The sequence below is a fragment of the Lycorma delicatula genome, chromosome 4 (assembly GCF_047948215.1).
Source record: "Lycorma delicatula isolate Av1 chromosome 4, ASM4794821v1, whole genome shotgun sequence".
NCBI classification, from domain to species: Eukaryota; Metazoa; Arthropoda; class Insecta; order Hemiptera; family Fulgoridae; genus Lycorma; species Lycorma delicatula.
The window spans coordinates 6,712,915-6,732,179 of NC_134458.1; the positions used below are offsets into that span (position 1 = coordinate 6,712,915).

A 19,265-nucleotide genomic window follows, 5' to 3' on the forward strand; every position below is an offset into this window, starting at 1 on the left:
TAGTTAAAAATCAAAGCATACTATTTCATATCCTAATTTGCCATCTGCCATGAGTTCTGTAGCTCACAGTGAAGAACTGCTTGTGCCTGAACCACCAGAAAATATCACACTTAGCAATGATCAACAACACAAAAATTTGGCAAAGGATAATGATGATGTAAGGGTTGATCCAAACTATTAAGCTTCATGTTCGTCTGGAGAACCACATTTACTAACACAAGGGGACCTCAGTGACCATGTACTAGATCTGAATTTATCAAAAAAGGAGGCAATACTTTTAGGCTCACGATTAAAAGGTTGGAACCTCTTCCATCAATAAACAAAGTTATGTGTTTTTAGAAACAGACATAATGACTTCAAGAATTTCTTTTTATTTGAAGATGGACTTGTTTTTTGTAATAGTGTTTTGTCTGTAATGGAATAATTTGGTCATGAGTACAAAACAGAGGAGTGGCGTTCACTTACTGATTTGTCTAAAGTTAATCTGAGTCGTGCTTCTTCAAATTGGGCATGAGTTTCTATCAATGCCACTAGCTTATGTGAAAAGAAACTTATGTGAACATGAAACTTCTGCTACATAAAATAAAGTATGAAGAATTTCAGTGGAGTATCTGTAGTGACTTGAAAGTAATTGCTCTGTGCTAGGTCTTCAATTGGGTTTCACCAAATACTGTTCTTTTCTTTGCAAGTGGGAGAGCAGAGACTGAAAAGACATTACATACAGAAAGAGTGGTCAAACCGAACAGCATTAACTCCAGGAAAGAATAATGTTGTCAATGCACCACTTGTTAATTCAAAAAAAGTTTATTTACCTCCATTTCATATAAACTTGGGGCTTATGAAAAACTTTGTGAAAACAATGGATTGAAGTGGGATTGGATTTGCTTACTTAAAAAATAAGTTTCCAAAGATCAGTGAAGCAAAGTAGGAATCTTTGTAGGACCTCAAATTAAAGATGACAACTTTGATAGTACCTTAAATGAGGTGGAGAAAGCTGCATGGAAGTCTTTCAAGAGCATTTGCCAGAACTTCTTAGGAAACCATAAATCCAAAAATTACAAGGATACAGTGGATGACCTTTTAAAATCTTATAAAATCATGGGATGCAACATGTCAATGAAGATTCACTTCTTGGACTCACAGTTTGATTTCTTTCCACCAAATCTAGGAGCAATCAGCAATGAAAATTGTGAAAAATTCCATCAGGGTATTTCATGTGGAAAAGCGGTACCAGGGCAAATGGGATCTGAGCATGCTAACTGACTATCAATGGACCCTAAAATGAGATGTTCATGATGCAAAATATAATAGAAAATCAAACATTACTACTTTTTAGGTAAGACTGCATTATACTAACAATGCATTTTAAATACGTAATGTTAAATTAAAATAATTGTCTAAAAATCCTTACATGATAGACTAATTCTGAAACCATGTTTGAATTCAGCATAAAAAATGCTATTTTTTCACCCATTTTCACTTCTGGGACAAAAAATAAATCAAATTTTGTGTACCAGTGTAATATTGTATGCGTAAAATTCAAACAGTTGACTTTTCCTGCTTTAAAAAAATTTAAATGAACTATCAGAAAGTGTTTTATTAGATGATTTTTTATCAGATACATTCTCCCAGTGTATTAATTTTAAAACGTATATATAAAGAGATTACTTTGGTGAATCTTTAGATGTAATTAAAATAAATTTCTGATGAATATTAGCTGAATTGTAAGACAAAAAGCAAAAGATATTTGAATATATGAATATAAAATAAACATAACTGCTTTTTACGATTTAATCATTAATTCCATTCAATAATTCAATCAACATGCTATTTAACCTCTCTGTAGTAACTGTTATAGTATCTATCATAAAGTATAGACATATAGTGTTTATTCTGCTCTCTAATTTGTTTCTTAATATTACAAATATATGAAACAGCGGGGCTGGGAAAAAAATATCCTGAAAATGCATTTTATTACCTGTCTATTTTTTGGCTGATGTATATACCCTTCACTATAACCAAGCTCGATATCGATGAATAACAGTAACTGCTCCACTTTTTCTGTCCATGTATTTCTTGAATTCATAAAAATTCTAATTGGTTTAATTAGAATATCCTGTGTCCAGTTTATTTTCATATCATCATTTATTTGTAGTCCCTGCAAAATCACATTATTTATTATGCCACTCTTAATATTATAATAAAGCTATGTTTATTTCAAATGGTGTAGATTAACCCTCCCTTGGATAAATGATAAATTAAATAATTTGGAAGTTTGAAGCTCATGCTACAGTACCGCGGTATTGATTAATTATTATTCCACTTATATGTACATTTTTTATTAGACTGCCAGTTTAAGTTTGTGTAATTATATATTTTTTTAGGTAGATTTCATAAGAAAGGTACCTATTGCAATGGGTACCATGATTTGACTTTCGGAAAATTTTGACACATCTTTGCGTTTCACATCCCCCAGACCCCAAAAACAACCTACCGGGTTGGTCTAGTGGTTAACGCGTCTTCCCAAATCAGCTGATTTGGAAGTCGAAAGTTACAGCGTTCAAGTCCTAGTAAAGCCAGATATTTTTACATGGATTTGAATACTAGATCGTGGATACCGGTGTTCTTTGGTGGTTGGGTTTCAATTAACCACACATCTCAGGAACGGTCGAACTGAGAATGTACAAGACTAACACTTCATTTACACTCATACATATCATCCTCATTCATCCTCTGAAGAATTATCTAAACGGTAGTTACCGGAGGCTAAACAGGAAAAAGAAGACCCCAAAAGCACCTTCAGCTCAAAAGTTTACATAAACATTTATATATATCTATATATGTATTTCACTTTCTTGTGGACACGATAACTGCTGTAATTTTGTGCCAATCACTTTCAAATTGCTCCTTAAAAAAACTCATTTGGGATGAGTTTGTTAACGGCCAAAATTGAACTATGGGGATGGAAATGGGGGGATTTTTTCAAAAAAACAAAATATCACTATAACTTTCTTATTAATTAAAATATCAAATCAGTTTAAAGTTCCTACTATTCTTTGGATAAGGGCCTAAAACTTATCTATGTAAAGTTTTTTGATATCACCAACCACTGACCCAGGGAGTGGAAAAAATGGGGTTTTGAAGACAAAAATAATCATACCTCCCTTAATAGGCACAGTATCAAATCGGTTTAAAGTGGTCGTTAGTCTTGTAAACATTATCTAAAACTTTTGTCTGAAACAATCTTTGATATAACCAACCCTTATGGCAAGGGATGACCAAAATATTGCTGGAATTTTAAGAAGATGGGGCTTGTCATATGCTAAACATGTGAAACTTTTTTTCACATACAACCATTATCGTATTGAGTAAGTTTTTCTTAACTTTAAGGTGGAAATCTTTTTTATCCCCTACTTAGCACCAGTGAAATTTACCTCCACCTTCTGGCGTGCCGAAAGGGATTTTTTTTTGTATCTGGCACAGTGCTGTTTTTTGGGCATGGGTGATCATACCAGGGAGGCAGCCCTGATGCCTAGGACGTTCTGGCCCTCCTACATGCAAGAGTGAGAGGGTTGGAGCCATCAGAGACCCTCAAGGTGTGAGAGGGCCACGGGGAGAACAAAGGATGTGTGAAACGCACATCTGGAGCTGGTTAGTATAGGAACAGCAAGGGTAGCCTCCAGCAGAGAGGTTTGCTGGTTGTCTACAAGGGAGGTCAGCATTCCCCAAGGAAGCTGGAGGGACCCCGACGGGAAGTCCACAGGAACGGACAAGAAAGGGGGGGGGGGGTAGTCAACTGCCACAACACTTCAACATACCTGTGCATAGCCTAATGGCAGAGGCCAGGGATATTTAACAAGATAAAAAAAAAATGGGTGATCATACCATGCTTCAGGGCAATTTGAGTACAGTTACCTAAATCTCGCATACTATAACATGCGAGATTTTTGTATAAATCAACCTTCATCTGCGTATGTACTGCATTGAAGAAAATGTATTTCCCTCTCATAGATAAACACAATATGCAGACTATGTCACCTGTTAATTCCCTACGAGATTAATGATGGATGGAAATGTATTTCATTTTATCGCATCATATTTTAGAGCGGGCTCTGATTTTACACTAAAAAAAAGCATAGAATGATGACCACTTTCAACTTACATTGTTAACCATCACTACAATTTTAACAACTACAAACAATCCTGTCTGGGCACACTGGAATGGGGTATCCTTAGTGTAAATAAATTTTATTAAAAATACCAATCTATTAAAAAAAAAAATCAAACTTAAACAGATTCATGATTGGAATACTGCTTAACAGTAGTCTATGTATCACATTTTAATTTGAGTAAATGAGTGATCACTTAAAGAAAGAAAAGAAAAATACTTCATTTGAGTTAATTGAAGAGTTGAATAAGTGCTTTATATTTATTTATTATTTTATTTTTTTAGTAGCAATTGCCATGCATAATATAATATTTATTCATGAGATGTTAAAAGTATTGTTTTTGTAAAAATTAATGCGATGCTATATGCAATTTATCATTGTTTGAAGCAGTTTTTTGTCTTTTTAGATGTATAATTTTCAGATTGCATATATAATCTTGCCATTGAAATATAAGTACATTTCTTATAATAATCATTACACATTGCAATAATTATATTGTAATGAAGTTGTAAGTTATAAAATGAACAAGTAGTTTTTTTATGATAAAGTTGTATCTTTATGTTTCATTCATAAAGATACATTAATAGTGTAATAATATGCTAGATGTTCTGGCTTGCTTAAGCTAATTTTATATTAATTTATAACCGCGCTTATATCTGTATCACATCCTTACCATGTTGTTCATTAATTTCATGTTACAAGCAATGATATGATCCCAGTACAATTCCCGGTTTAGCACAAATTAAATGGACAGGGTTGACAATAAAGCAGTCTGTTGCTTGCAACTGAAATATAAATATTGTGGTTCGGATAAGATACAAATATAAGTTTAGACTTACTTTTAAATTTAATATTGAAGAGTACAGGGGAAAAAAGCTTAGTCCATTTTTTCTGATTTTTGTTTTATCGCATCTTAAATATGATCCCTGCAACATACTGTTTATTTATTGTAATGACAAACGAGTTATAAATAAACAAACATATTGTAAAACTGTAGACAGGCAAAGAAGGGGATTAGTCAACTGAATATGCAAAGATGGAAGAAAGTCCATCTGTCATTCTCTGGGCTGTGAATATTCATCTTATTATCATGAAAACCCCATCATTACTCATAACACAGTTTACTCTACAGTCATCCTCATACAACAACCTAGTTTGTAGTTAATTTAATTATTGTACTATAAACACATGTATTTTTGTAATTTTTCTTTTTTTTTGCTGTTATTCAGTTATGTTTTTTATTCTATTTTTATAAGTAATTTTCAATTTCATTTTTTCTGTTTTTTTCACTTTCAGTAATATTAATAGCAGTGAGAGTGGAGAAAACGATAGAAATACTCTAAGACACAAGAGTTATGGCAGATTAACTGTAATAAAACTGATATTAGTAAAAAGATTAAAATATCAATACATGTGTGTTGGTTCTAAAACCTAAAAATATTCATTTAGTGGACTGTAAATCCAAGAGTGATTCATCCGTCGGGTGGATAATAAATAATGTGCGGAATTGCTCAAAAATCTTATTATTATTGTTCATTGAAAACCATTAATAGCTTAATGTTAACTTACGCAGAATTGTAAATTACAATCGTGAATTTTATATGTCGACATGAATTCTCTTGATTTTTATGAAGCATACGATTATAAAGAAGAAAATCAAAACATAATATTTAAAGAATTTTTTATATTACTTTAGATTCATATATTAAAACATAACATAAGATATTTCAGCATTAATTGAAACATATTAAATTTTTAACAAGCAATTATAGAGAGAGAGTTTACATTTTGTAGTGTCTTATACATTAGATTGAGGTGAACTGATAGAACATGGTTTTAATATGTTAAAAGAAAACAATCCAAAAGATGATTTTCTTTTGTTTTAAATTACAGTTCTTCTTATTACCATAAATACATGAAACGATACAGTTTAATCTTAATAAATAATACAAAACTTATTACATTGCTAATACACAGCTACATAAATCCGAACGCCTAACGTTCGAGTAGCGGACTGACGCCAGCACATCCCGCATCAGAGAGTAGTACTAACTAGCCAGCAGGACGCGAACCATATATTCAGTGGAAACACGCTGAACAATGTGTTTGGCGATGATTGATGATAGAAACAAATAAAATGTTTTGAGGATAATCCAGTTGAAAGTAGAAAACAGATTCTTAAACATTTTAATGAGATGAATCGTAATGACAAGCAGAATTCTTATTTATGTAGTTTAATAAGTTTCTAGCGAAGACATACTAGGCAGTGTGAAAATGAGTCAATTTTACGTACAAACTTTGGTTTTAAGGTACTAGAGTTACTAGTTGTAAAGTAAGATTTAACATGGATGAACTAGTTAATGAAACTGAAATCTGCAGAAAAGCATTCACCTCTATTTGTGGAATAAGCTGGAAAAAATTGAATTCCTTAAAAATTGATTAAATTTACCGATACATCACCTAAATATCGAGATAAACACAAAATAGGCCACATTCAGTAACTGAGAACACTATTGCTATCATAAAAAATCATACTGCACCACTTAAAGGCCAAATTAGTCATTGTAAGGTATTATATATATACATTTATTGAATATTATTTTTTCAACATTTTACTAATTTGTTTAGATTTGTTTTTATATTTTAATGCATTACTGAAAAAGCATTATTATAATTTTATTATATTAATGATAAAATTTTGCTGTGCTATTAAAATGATGATATTTGAATTGTTTTTTTCTCCTAACAATCATGCTATTTCATTTTTATAATTTGCCAAAGGGAAAAAGATGTTAAGTCTGCAATTTAACTCTGTTTTTGCATGTGAATTTTTTAACTAGATAAAAAAGTTTTTTTTCTGTTTTATTTAATTTTTCTTGGGACTAATATTTTTAGAGAAAATTAACTTAATTATTTATTAACAGTTTATCATGAAATAAATTTTAAAAAGTAAGTTTTTTAACAGCTATTATAAATTTTATAAGAAAAAAAGCTGTTCTCTAAAATTGACTAAACCCCCTTTTACACTAGACCCTTTAATTACAAATTAATTTGAATATTAAGTTAAGTAAATCATATAGTGTCAGTTTTAACAGTGAAATAATAACAAGATTCTACAAAAATCTTAATGAACATATGCATGGAAGCTAGTAGCAATCAGATCAGCCAAAATTAGAGAAATGCATTCATTGTAATGTAAGAATTACTTAAAATCAACACTAACACAGTCAAGGATTTTTATAAAGTTCTACTATAGCTACCACTACTGTCATCTGGCTGATATTGTTGGTCCACCAGCTGAAATAACAAGGAAGACTCAGCTTTACGAGATACTGGTGGGAAGGATCCCACAAAGTTTTTATGATTAAGTGAAAAAAAGGACCTGATGGTACTAACTTTGCCACATAATTAAATTTTTTCACTCTAATTCTCTCTTTCCTTGTCTGTCTTACTCCCACTGCATTGTGTCAACAGAGATTTCTGCATCTCTGTCTTTTCAAATCTATACCACTTTTTAATGGATTATGTTGACTTTAAATTATTTGAAAAACGTAAACTTTGTTGATTATGAGCATATGATAGTGTAAAATTTCCTTTAATCAGTTGTCTTGTATGAAAATATATACTGTAAACATTAAATTATTGTGTGTAATCGTAACCTTGTAATATGTTCTATGAAGATTTTCATGAATTTTATCGATCATGTAATCACTCCATATAGTTGGATGGCTTGCTGTTCCACATTCACAAATATCAGTTTCTTTTTCTTCAACATATTTTAAAAACCTAAAAAAAAAAATTAAAGAATAAGAATGTTTTTGGCTGTTCATAACATATAATTTTAAGTTAAGTTACTTTTCTTAGAAGGAACCAATTCAAAATTTCTATTGAGTTAATATAGTTATAAATGTAATAAATTAAATAAATAATATTTTCTTTTTTTATAATTTTGCGGCATCTTAAGGTACATTAATTTTACTTTGATGAATTGACATTAAACAAATTTTATGTTACATGCTTTATTTTTAGAATTTGTTTTAACTGATGTTAAGAAATTCGGTTTTGTAAAACCATATGCAGGAGGTTTTCAACTTGATTGTATGTTTTTAATGTACATTCAAGCCTTACTTGTACTTGGTAACAATTTATTTGAATCATTTCTTTATATTAATTTTCTTATTTTTATTGAAATGAAGCTTACTCATTTTAGTTTTTTTGTGAGTAGCTAGTTTTCATATTCACTATGCGTTTAGTAGGTCTGCCCATATTTTCAATAAAATTTAAAATAATTTAGAAACAAAAAAAAAAAAAAGTAAGTTATTGCTTAATAAAGCACCCAAAAATTATAAAATATTTTTTTAATTGTTGCTTAAATTTTGACGTTTTATCAGTCTGGGCAAAATTACATAATAAAAAAAAGGGCTATTGATAATTTGGCTTCTAAAGTCATAATCTAAAGAAGAATTGAAAAACTATTTCTTTTTAGTGTAGTTTTGTTAAGTTTGTAATATTTTTTTTGCATTTTCAGAACTACAGTTTACCAAATACAATTTAAAAGATAAAGCTATCCAAACCATTGAATGTTTATTTTGATTCACGATTAAACATTTGCTTTTTAAAAAAGAAAAAAATCCTCTTTATTGTACTTTATAATGTCTTTGGAGTGCTTTATCTTGCTTTGATTAATTTACTAATTCTTATCGATAAGTTAAAAAATCACACGTGTAAGTCATTAAAAGTTAAATTTTTCTTGTATCCATTTGTTACATCACACACAAACAAACACGATGAGATAAAAGTTATGATAGAGACCACTATGTAATTAACCAATTCTTTGGAATAACAGAAATTTGGAAAAGCAAACAAAACTACTTTTTCTTATTATATAATATACATATAGCTATTGATGATATAAGAAAAAACTATTTTTCTTTTGGACTGAACATCAAAATAAAATAAACAAGTGACCTGAGTTAGTGCAGTTAATTGAAGAAAGAACAATAATTATTAAAGTAATCTAAAAGGTAATGAAAAAGAAAGTAATAAATTAATAATTTTTATTTTTTTCATTAAAAATAGAAAAAAATTATAATTATCAGTTGAAAAAATTATAAATTAAAAACAGAGAAACTTGTGTTCCTTTCTCAGAAAAGTTCAATTGAAAACTTTTTCCACATGAAAATTAAAAAATTCAGTTGGTGCAATTTGTGGTACATATTAAATTTATCATATTCAATATGTGCTTGCTAAGTCCTTTGAAATGCCTATGTTATTCAGTTCCACAAATAACAACACCTTCTATGTAAACTATATGCTGCCTACATATAATGAACAACTTTATTCTCTGAGAAAGCAACTCTGACTATTATCACTTCCACCTTAGATTCTTTCCCTGAACTACACCTATAAGAAAAACATGACAGATGGGTAAAGAAAAAATAATCTACCCTTTTTTTTGTGGAAGTAGTGCATTATATTAATCAATTTCTTCTACTAACTAAGGAATAGTATATCATTAATGTCAACAGTTAATAATTTTAATGTTATTATTGATAAATGAAAATATTTATCTTTTCATTATAAATTACATAGAAAATTAAATATAAATAATGTAACTAATATATTTTTGAAAACCTTTTATGTTTTATTTCTTCTGCTTCATTTTTCATTTTGCCTTGTAATCTGTTTTCTGCTTTTCTTTCTTTTCGTATCCTTTCTCGTTCCTCATCTGTCCATTTTACTTGAACTTTGTGACAAAACTTTATCCTTGGTATTATTGTTTTTAATGGTGGAATTCTTCCATATAAAGCCTTATTAAAGTAACTTTTACAAGTTTGTATGCATTAGTTAATATGTATGATTTAAAATTTATTTTATAAATTATATGTCATAAGTATGTATACTGATTATAGTCAATTTTATAAAGAATATTTTACAATATATTATATAATACTTTACCCTGTTTCATTTGAAAGAATGAAATGTAGTTTATAGTAGTGATTGATGGTATGGGTATAACTGAACCTCTGGTGGACATCTTCCCCTCTGAGTTACAGATGCTCAAGACTTATATGAATTAAACTTTCTGTTAGTTCAGAAGTGTTCTAAAAAAAGGTTGCAGTAAAAGGGTTTACAAATACACACAGGAACTTCATAGTCCAAATCTATTTATCTTGTATCAGATGGAAGATGGCTTATTATTTCTTGACATAATTGACTGCAGTGCACATACTGCAGCATTAAGGAAGCTTCCACATCCCAGAAAAGAAATCTTTTGATTGTAAGTCAACTCATTCTTGCACAGTGTTAATGACATCCTCATTAAAGTTGACAGTCTTCCCTCCAAGAAATTGCTTAATTTGGTCAAACAGATAAGATCTAAACTGCAATATGGAGAATAAGGTAGCACATTTCACCTGATCTTTCGTATAATTTTTTCATGGTTCAAGTGGTAGTGTGCGGGTGAGTTTTGGAAATAACAAACAGAAGACCAGGTAGTGCTCTTTTTTACTTTATCTTTAAAAATTGAAGCATTATGCTGATCATTGTTAGATCTTTGTTCTGTACGAAAGATTGAGGTACAGTATTCCCTATGAACAGGACTCACAAAAAGAAGGTTGCCATTATTTTTTTTTTGAGGTTTTCAGGAAAATGTGGATTTGTTTCCACGGAGGAGGTGACATTAGCAAGCCTGGCTTTATTTGATAGGCTTGTTGTATAGCCACCAGACAGAAAACAGAGTCTTTGAGTTGTTCACAAGCAGGCCTAAAAGGTATTAATTAGTAGATAGGGGGGATCTGCCCCCCTACTAATAAAAAATGCACTGGTCTTCAGATCCTGGCACCCTCATTATGGAGAACCTAGCAAGATTAAATCTGTACCCAGAGAACTGATGATGGGAAAGAAGGAATCAAGTATAAGGAAAAAGGATGGTGGTGAAAAACGATGATCTACCCATGAAGATATTTATTATCTTACCAGGGACATCACGAAATACTGGTACGTTTTGACTTTGGTAAAATTGTACACCTGTTCATTACATGTTATAGTAGAATTTATGGTGCTGCTATATCTTTTTTATGCATTGCTGCAAGAAATGTGTGATAGCAACTGATATTCTTTGTGTTCAGAATGTAAAAGTCAGGGAACCCACCAGTAATTGCTTTATTAAATTAGGAAAGATCTCTTTCTGTTGTTTCTATTCACAACAATTATTTTAAGTTATTCAGAGAATTCGCAAATAACAGTGTAATTATTTTTCTTGAGCAACTGTTACATCAATCTTCTACAATGACAGGTTCTAGTTGACAAGTGTACAGTTCGTTTTTACTCTCCCTAACTTTCTTTGAATGACCTTCACCATTCATACACTTTTTGAAAAAGTGTGTGACCACTTCAACATAAAAAATGTAATAATAATTTGTTGTGCAACACTACTTCTACTGCATAGGACCATGTGTTGAGATACATTGACAGAGAAAAGCAGCCAACACTACTTATGCTAGGTTCATATATACAAGTGTTTATATGAGTCATGTTTACCTTGTATTATAAGAGCAGAGTAAGAAAATCCCTTTTTATATCTGAACCTACCTTATAAATATCATAAAACAGAATATTATAACTAACATGACTTAAATTATATTACAATTTCTACTATTTTCAAGTATAAATTTGTTTTAATTTTGAATAAATGATTCTTAAAGTACATAATGCTACTTGCAATAACACTTGTAGAAATATATTTGTAAACATATAGTGAAAGTACACTGTGAAATAATATTTATTTCTTTTTCATCCTTTTTTCCAGGCATTCCCCTATATATCTCTGTTTTTGTTTTTATAAATTTTTTTAATCTCTTTTTTGAATAAAAATAAGAATATTTTTTTTAATTCTCTAATTTTTTGATTTCCCACAATTCTAAGGTTGTTCTCTAATTTTTTTACTATTTCTGGAGCAGCTATTTTTATGTTAAAAGTTATCTTTAGAAGTAATAAGGGACTTTTTGTTAAATAATTGTAAGCTACCTCATATTACAAATCATTCTTGAACATGGTGAAATCATTGTCAAGAATAACAAGTATTCCATGCCATATTTACTAATGAAAATATCCCCTTTGACTCCATGATAGAATCAAGATTAAAAAATTCCCTTCTCCTGTACAGATAACTTACGTTTTTGTATTAGTGACAACTGTATCTAATACGCTTTCTCTCCACGTTTGAGAAGTCCTGTTTACAGTATTTTAAACCAAAGTGTATTAATGCAATAAATGAATGAAAATGCTCAAAACCAGAGTGAAATACACTTGTTCATCAAGAATAAATTTCTACTGCAACAGTTTTTTTATCAGGTGAAAATGTTTGCAACTTTTAGCCCATGAATGGATATGAATTCTGCGAAATATTTTTAACATTTCATGAGTTAAAAAATCATCTAAAAGTATGATGAAATATAATAATGACTTAAAATACTCAATATAATACAAAAACTGGAAAAAATGGGTGGCTGTTTCTCCACATTGTAGACATGTTATAAAACAGAAAAAATAAAAATTCAGCTAGTGGTATAAAATTTATAACATTAATGTACATCAACCGACAGTTGTATAAAATTTCTAGCGGTTTCAGAAAAGAAGATTACTGTGTTGTTTTCAAAATAATGAACAAGATTGCAAGATAACACAAACTACACTGATAAACAAAGCAAGTCAGGTGTATACAATCAAAACTGCAGTGACTGTGACAGATCCTTTATTAAAATGATTGGGTGCAGATTCACTTGTACATATTACACTGAAATGAATCAAATTTTGTTAATCATCTCAAATAAATGAAGACACGCTTACAAAAACATCAATCAAAAAATTAAGATTTTACACAGCTCATAAAAACTAAGTTCTTGGTCCATTTGAACATTATAAAGTATATAATACAAGATTTGACAAAATCAACGTAGATTGAATATATTATTTGAATACATATTTAAGGAGGTTTTTAAACTTATTTAAGACAGGGATATTAACAACTTAGCTATTGTTTTAGAACAACAAAAACAAAATGAATGTTCGTGGTTTTGGACCAAGAATCGGTCTTGGTTTTGGATGTTCTTATAAATGGCATTTAAAAGAACATTTTTCTGCATTTTGTAAAAGTCATTTAATAATTTTAAAGTTTTAAAATCTACTGTGCGAGACAAGCTCAATATAACAATGCAATACTTTTTCATCATAAATTTTTAAAAAGAAAACTTATTCTCTAAATTTTAACATTTAAAAAAAATAGTAATAATTAAAAACAATGTATTTTTTAATATCTTTAATTATTTTTAATAACAATTTGTTTTCAAGAAACCAAGATCTCTATGAAAACCCTTAACAGAGGTTATGAGAAAAGCATTAAGTTAAATCAATAAATGTTAAGAAAATTAAATAGTAACAACTCTGTATATTTAATTTGTTTTACTTTATTTGAAATCAGTGGCAGTTCATAGCAAAAATTAATGAGGGTGCTGCTCCAGAAAATTTTTTTGTGGCCTTTTCAAGACCATGGTTAAAGTTTTCTGTAAAATAAAAGAACCAAAAAAAAAATTAATCAAACAGAATAGCTGGAAACAGGATAATAATCTAATTCTACACTTTATCACATTCAAAAATATGATACACAGTTTTTAACCATATTGTGCTTAAAAACTGTATTTGGTTTAATAAAAAACAACTGCTTAATTTAAATTTCTATATACAAAGAAACAAATACATAATTAGCTTTTACTAATTACCTTCTCTTTTACCCTTCCAATGTATTTTTGAACAGATTTGGCAATCAAAGAGCCCTTGCTTTCTGCTATCTTCTGATCACTACTGAAAAAATAACTAAATTGCTTTCATATTCCTTCCACCGACTAAACTAGAAAAGGGAACGAACAAGGAATGTTCCATACCCATGTGGAGTAAAAAAAAAAACTGCTTTCCATCAGCATGCCAGGGTCGGCACTGCAGGAGCGACAGTGTTCTCTCTTGTCCTCGCAGTTTCCTATGTGCGCATGCGCACAACAGCCAAATGCCATTCTGCTGGAACTGTGAAGCGTACAGTTCCATACAAAGATTTTTGTATCTTTTTCATAAACTAGGGGATGGCTACTTATCTTTTACATTAAGCTTAAGGATTATATATAGTACAAGCATAAAGAAAGAGTTAAAGAAAAAAATGCTCATTATACTAAATTTTATCAATATCAAGTGGAAATAGAGGATGCTGCAGTTCCACAGTGCCAACACACGAGCCGCCACTGTTTAAAATGCTAAGTTATTATATATTGGTACTGAGTGCTGTAAAAAAATACCGGTTTTGGATATATAGAGGAAAATTACACACCTGGATAAATTTTTTTAGTATTATCCAAATAAAAACAAAATATATCTTCATTAAAATTTTGAATTACATGATATCTACAATTTCATTTTAAATTCTGATTTAGAAAAATCCCTCCTTTTTTGGATGTTCTGGAAAAAATCTTAAGGTTTAGTCTTGTACAAGTAAATTTGGGTCCAGAATTTTAAGTCGACTAATTTTTAATCGGAAGTTCAAGGAACTTAATATCATGTATGAAGCATGTAAGTGCCATAACTCTAATTATATAATAGATAACCTTATAAGAGGCATATGGTAATTATTATAATAATTTTTGAAAACATATACCTAAAATTATCATTTCTTTTAAGTGGACCGATATCAGAACAAAACCATTTTCTTGTTCTTCTTAATTCTGAAATACACAGTGCAAACTATATTAAATGACTGAATAAAATTTACAAGCATAAAAGATCTAAATGAAATGCATGTTTTGTTTATTTTATTCATTTGGTTTTATAAGCTTATTTGTTTAAAAGACATTAATCCAAACTTAATTTAAAAAAGGTTATCCAGCTTTGTAGTTGTATATTCTGGCCAGATTATACAGTGTTTTGAGTACCTTTTTTCAATCTCAAAATACATTATCCTTCTATTTCATCAATATCTGAAGAATTTTCCTTTTTGACTGAAAATTCAAGTGTTTGTTGATTATTTAAAAATTCCTTCTTTGTAGATTGATTTTGTAATAGCGTCAATCTAATTTATGAACTTAATATTAATTTGAAAATAAGTTTAAATGAATATGTTGAAGTTCGTTTTATAATACTTAATTTAGAAAAAAAAAAAAATTATTGGTTATGTACTTACGTATTTGCTTCAAATAAAACAACCTGGTGACCGATTATAACTGATACTTTTCTTTCATTTTTCAAAAATGACAATTCTGATAGAAATTTGAACCCGCAGCGCCTTTTAAGTGAAAGGCAGAGGTATTGCAGTTATACCGTGGAGGTTTTTTTCTCATATTATGCATAAGTTATCATTTTAAATAAGGTGACTTGAATCAAAACAAATGTATCAGATGATTCTAAATTATTAGAAGTATGCTTTTGAGTTTTATGAAAATAGTTCTTTAGATACTGCTACTGCTGTTATTTATGATTATATTTTCTGAGCGGAAAGTGAAATTGCTGATAGATGTACATCCATTTCACCGTTGAAAATAGTAACTGAGGAAATTTTTTAATTCTGCTTCTAGTACATGAATAATTAACTGTTTCTTTAACAAACAATTAGTTGTTAGTTGCTGAAAAACTGTATTTACCTTAATTTAAAAAGAAAAATGACAAAAAATATTCTTCATTACAGAATCAATTAAATTTACTAATCTTTGAAATGCTTTATTACATAGTCAACTGGTTACAACAATAGGTAAGATTTTTTAAAAAGAATATACAAGAAAGGTAAAATTAATGCTATCAGTATGTAAAATACCAGTTTCACTTATGACAAAATGTTTTTATAAATGTCTGTGTAATAAGCTATTACACAATGTTAAATGTGATTCTGCAGATATGTAGTTAAAGGTATTAATAATATTTTTCATTTGTTTAGTTGCTGCATATGTTTTAGTTAGACGTTTTATGATTTCTGTAAAGTTAATATGTGTAATGTGTCCATCATCTACATAAACAATTTCTTACTTTTAGGATTTGAAGGCTATATTAATTTGTTAGCTAATAAGTTGTTATATACTATCTGTTATACTAATAAGTTTTGTAACCATAAATTAATATAAAATTTAACATTTATTCTTATTAATTGCATCCTAACTTTTACAAGTATTGAATATCAATTTTGATTTTTGTATTTTTTTATATCGGGTTGATCTGTTTAGCCCCACATTATTATAAGTAGACTAATAATGAGGTTCTTGCTTTTCAGTCATAAGTTACTTTATTGAATCGGAACTCTATAAATATTGATAAAGCACTTTTGAAGTATCTTGCTTTTTTGGGGTATAATGGGATTGCTGTGGGTCCTAAGATATAAATCTAACTTTTATATTTTTCTTTGTTTTTACAAATGTCTTATAAATTATCTAATCCTTTGCGTGCATGACTTGCACTAAAATAAATCAGGGACCAGTTAAAAACAATCATATTTTAGATGCTTAGAAAGTTTTTTCTTGTTATTGCTTACACTACTTTAGCCATTAGTAAATTACAGCAGTATTAAGAGGAGCTATAACTACTATTTTTTAACTTTGATAATCAATTTGAAGTTGTTTGGTGAATATAACATTAAAATTATGAGTATCATTATTTTTTCAGAATGATCCTCTTCTGTGGAAAATATTCCAGATGCTTTAGAACAATCAGGATGTAAGTAATGCAGTTCCCTGTCTTGACAAGACAAGTTTATTAATTAATAAAATAAACAATAACTTAACATACATTATTAACTATTATTTGTTAATGATATTCATTTTTGGTTAGTAATTAAATACCTATTGTTTCAGTGGAACTAGTACTTTCTATTTCACTGCTTTTAGATGATTCAGAATGTCTTTGTCTACCATCTTCTTCTACAATATCAAACATTTTTCTCAGTCGCTCTTCAATACTTTCCATTTTTCTCTATTGGTAAAAAGAAAATTATCTTTAGCTTAAATGTACTGGTTTTTGTATAAAATAAATAATTTTCTGCTCATTTTAATGAATTTCTAAACATGCATAGGAAGAAAGACTTAAAAATGGTTTTATTTTTTGATTCATTATTAAAAATTTATAGACTTAATGGTTGTTAATTATAAAAATTATCAATCACTGTTCAGTATCATCATTGATCAGCTGTTATGGTAGCTGAAGCTTAAAATTATTCTGGGTTGGATTTGTCTGTCCATTTACTTGTAAACTAATTCACTTGGTTGGTTAATGACACTCAGGATTGGCTGGCCTGAGACTGAACAAAAGATAAACTGTAATTAAGGTTATATTCTGCTATGAGATAGTATGAACTCAAAAAACTTGAACATGAAATTTCTAATTTAACTTTTTTCATAATTTTTAATATGGTTAGCCTAATAAAAGGTATTTCAAAATAAAATTAGATGAATGCCTCATCTTTCTACTTAGAGTTTATTTAGTTTTAAATATGAAGCTGCAAAAGTGGCAAGGTGTTTATTTATTCTGAGTGATCGTATATTGTTACTCATAGCTACTTTTCAGTATATATGAGAAACTTTGATTCAAATAAGTAATATCCTTTTACTTGATAAGCTAATTTGAAAACTAGTATTACTCCTTGTATAATAAGAAAAATTATACTAAATTAGTCTTTAATTCTTGGTTAGTAAAAGTAAGAACTTTCAACGGAAATAAGTTTGTACCATTTAATTATTCTTATTGGTAATAATGAAATGCGAGGCAAATTATATACATATTTCTGAAAAAATTATATTAAAAAAAAATTGATCATTCTACTCTCTCGCCCAATTTAAAAACGTTTGTAAAGAGAATGTAGAAATGAAGCTGAACTTCTCATCAATTTGTTACAATAATTTTTTAGAAAAACTAAAACGATTCACTTTCAAAGGTGATTTATGTTTCTAATTTCAAAAATATTTTGAAAGCGAATCGTTTAAATTTTTTCAATGGAGTTATTAATTTAATAATGCTGATTCAACGAATTTTGTTAAACATTTCATAAATTTATAAAACTGTACAAACCTACGAATATTTACTTTTTTAATCTTTAAAAGTTATCGTAATTTCAAGAAGTAACTGAAATTTAAAACGCACTGTTCACCTTTAAGTTTAATGTACTCTCGGCATTTATTCAAAAATGTCTTGCACCCTCTTCTGCGGCAGCGTAGCAGATCAACATATCTACTGCTGCCAACATTTCTTTTTATTCTGCTAGTGTATAAATTAAAGATACAAATTTATTACGGCATTACCTCATGGTTGCGCAAAAATATTGAAGTTACAATATTAAGTACACAGTGCTATCATCAATTAATAGAGTCAACAGGTAAAAATTATAATATTACATTAAATTTTGTAACTGAAGTGCTGTAAAATTGGTTTCTCTTTGCTGTGTCACTACGAGAAGATGGAATTACCGCTACCTGGTTTTCACTTTGAACGGAAAACAAGCTAGAGTTAAACTTTGTTGAATGTGAAACATTGTTCACGGATGGTATTCTGTGTGATAATTTTGACATTTTCATTGTAGTAGATGCAGTTACATTAAGTATGCTTGTCTTACCAGAAAGTGGGAATCTTTTTAATCGTGTTTATCAGTTTGTAATAGGTTAGCGCAAGGTAAGTGTAGATACTGTCGGCTTGAAATTTAAAGCCTTAAATATTTACCTTTGAAGGTAGTTTATATTTTTTGTTTATGGCTTTTGTTAAGCTAATAAACTCATAAATCATAGAAAGTTTAGAAATAATCAGTGATGTTTCTCTATCGTTATGTAATACTATGTCTGAGTTGTGTCAGCAGAAGTTATGAATTGTTTTAGGAAGAAATAGAGGAATAATTCTATTATTAATTTTAGAAGGATTGCAGACCTACTGTTTCAAATGTGATCCATGTAATGTAGTGTGTAGTATAATAATAACAATGTATTTATTTAATCTTATCTTAACAGTATGTTAATATCTCCAAAACTGCAGATTACAGTGACAGTTTTATCAACGATTTAAAAAAATTATTTAGAACTAGTAAACAAAGAT

General features: G+C 29.2%; 2 protein-coding genes across 3 annotated transcripts in view; one reads left to right on the top strand and one right to left on the bottom strand.

Annotated features, from left to right (window-relative positions):
- sstn (stepping stone) overlaps positions 1 to 16,926 on the top strand; it is a 134,306-nt gene extending 117,380 nt beyond the window's left edge. Inside the window, exon 9 of one of the 2 annotated variants that reach the window (XM_075362224.1) lies at positions 16,857 to 16,926. In XM_075362224.1, coding sequence (XP_075218339.1) covers positions 16,857 to 16,911 — 55 coding nt within the window. In that variant the 3' untranslated portion in view covers positions 16,912 to 16,926. Of the gene's footprint in view, positions 1 to 5,465; positions 5,841 to 16,856 lie in introns of those variants that run through there. The other variant, XM_075362223.1, reaches the window with a different exon arrangement.
- LOC142323692 (uncharacterized) overlaps positions 16,879 to 19,265 on the bottom strand; it is a 40,049-nt gene continuing 37,662 nt past the window's right edge. The window contains exon 5 of the mRNA XM_075363796.1: positions 16,879 to 17,162. Within this exon, the coding sequence (XP_075219911.1) occupies positions 17,143 to 17,162 (20 nt within the window). The 3' untranslated portion in view covers positions 16,879 to 17,142. The remainder of the gene's footprint in view (positions 17,163 to 19,265) is intronic.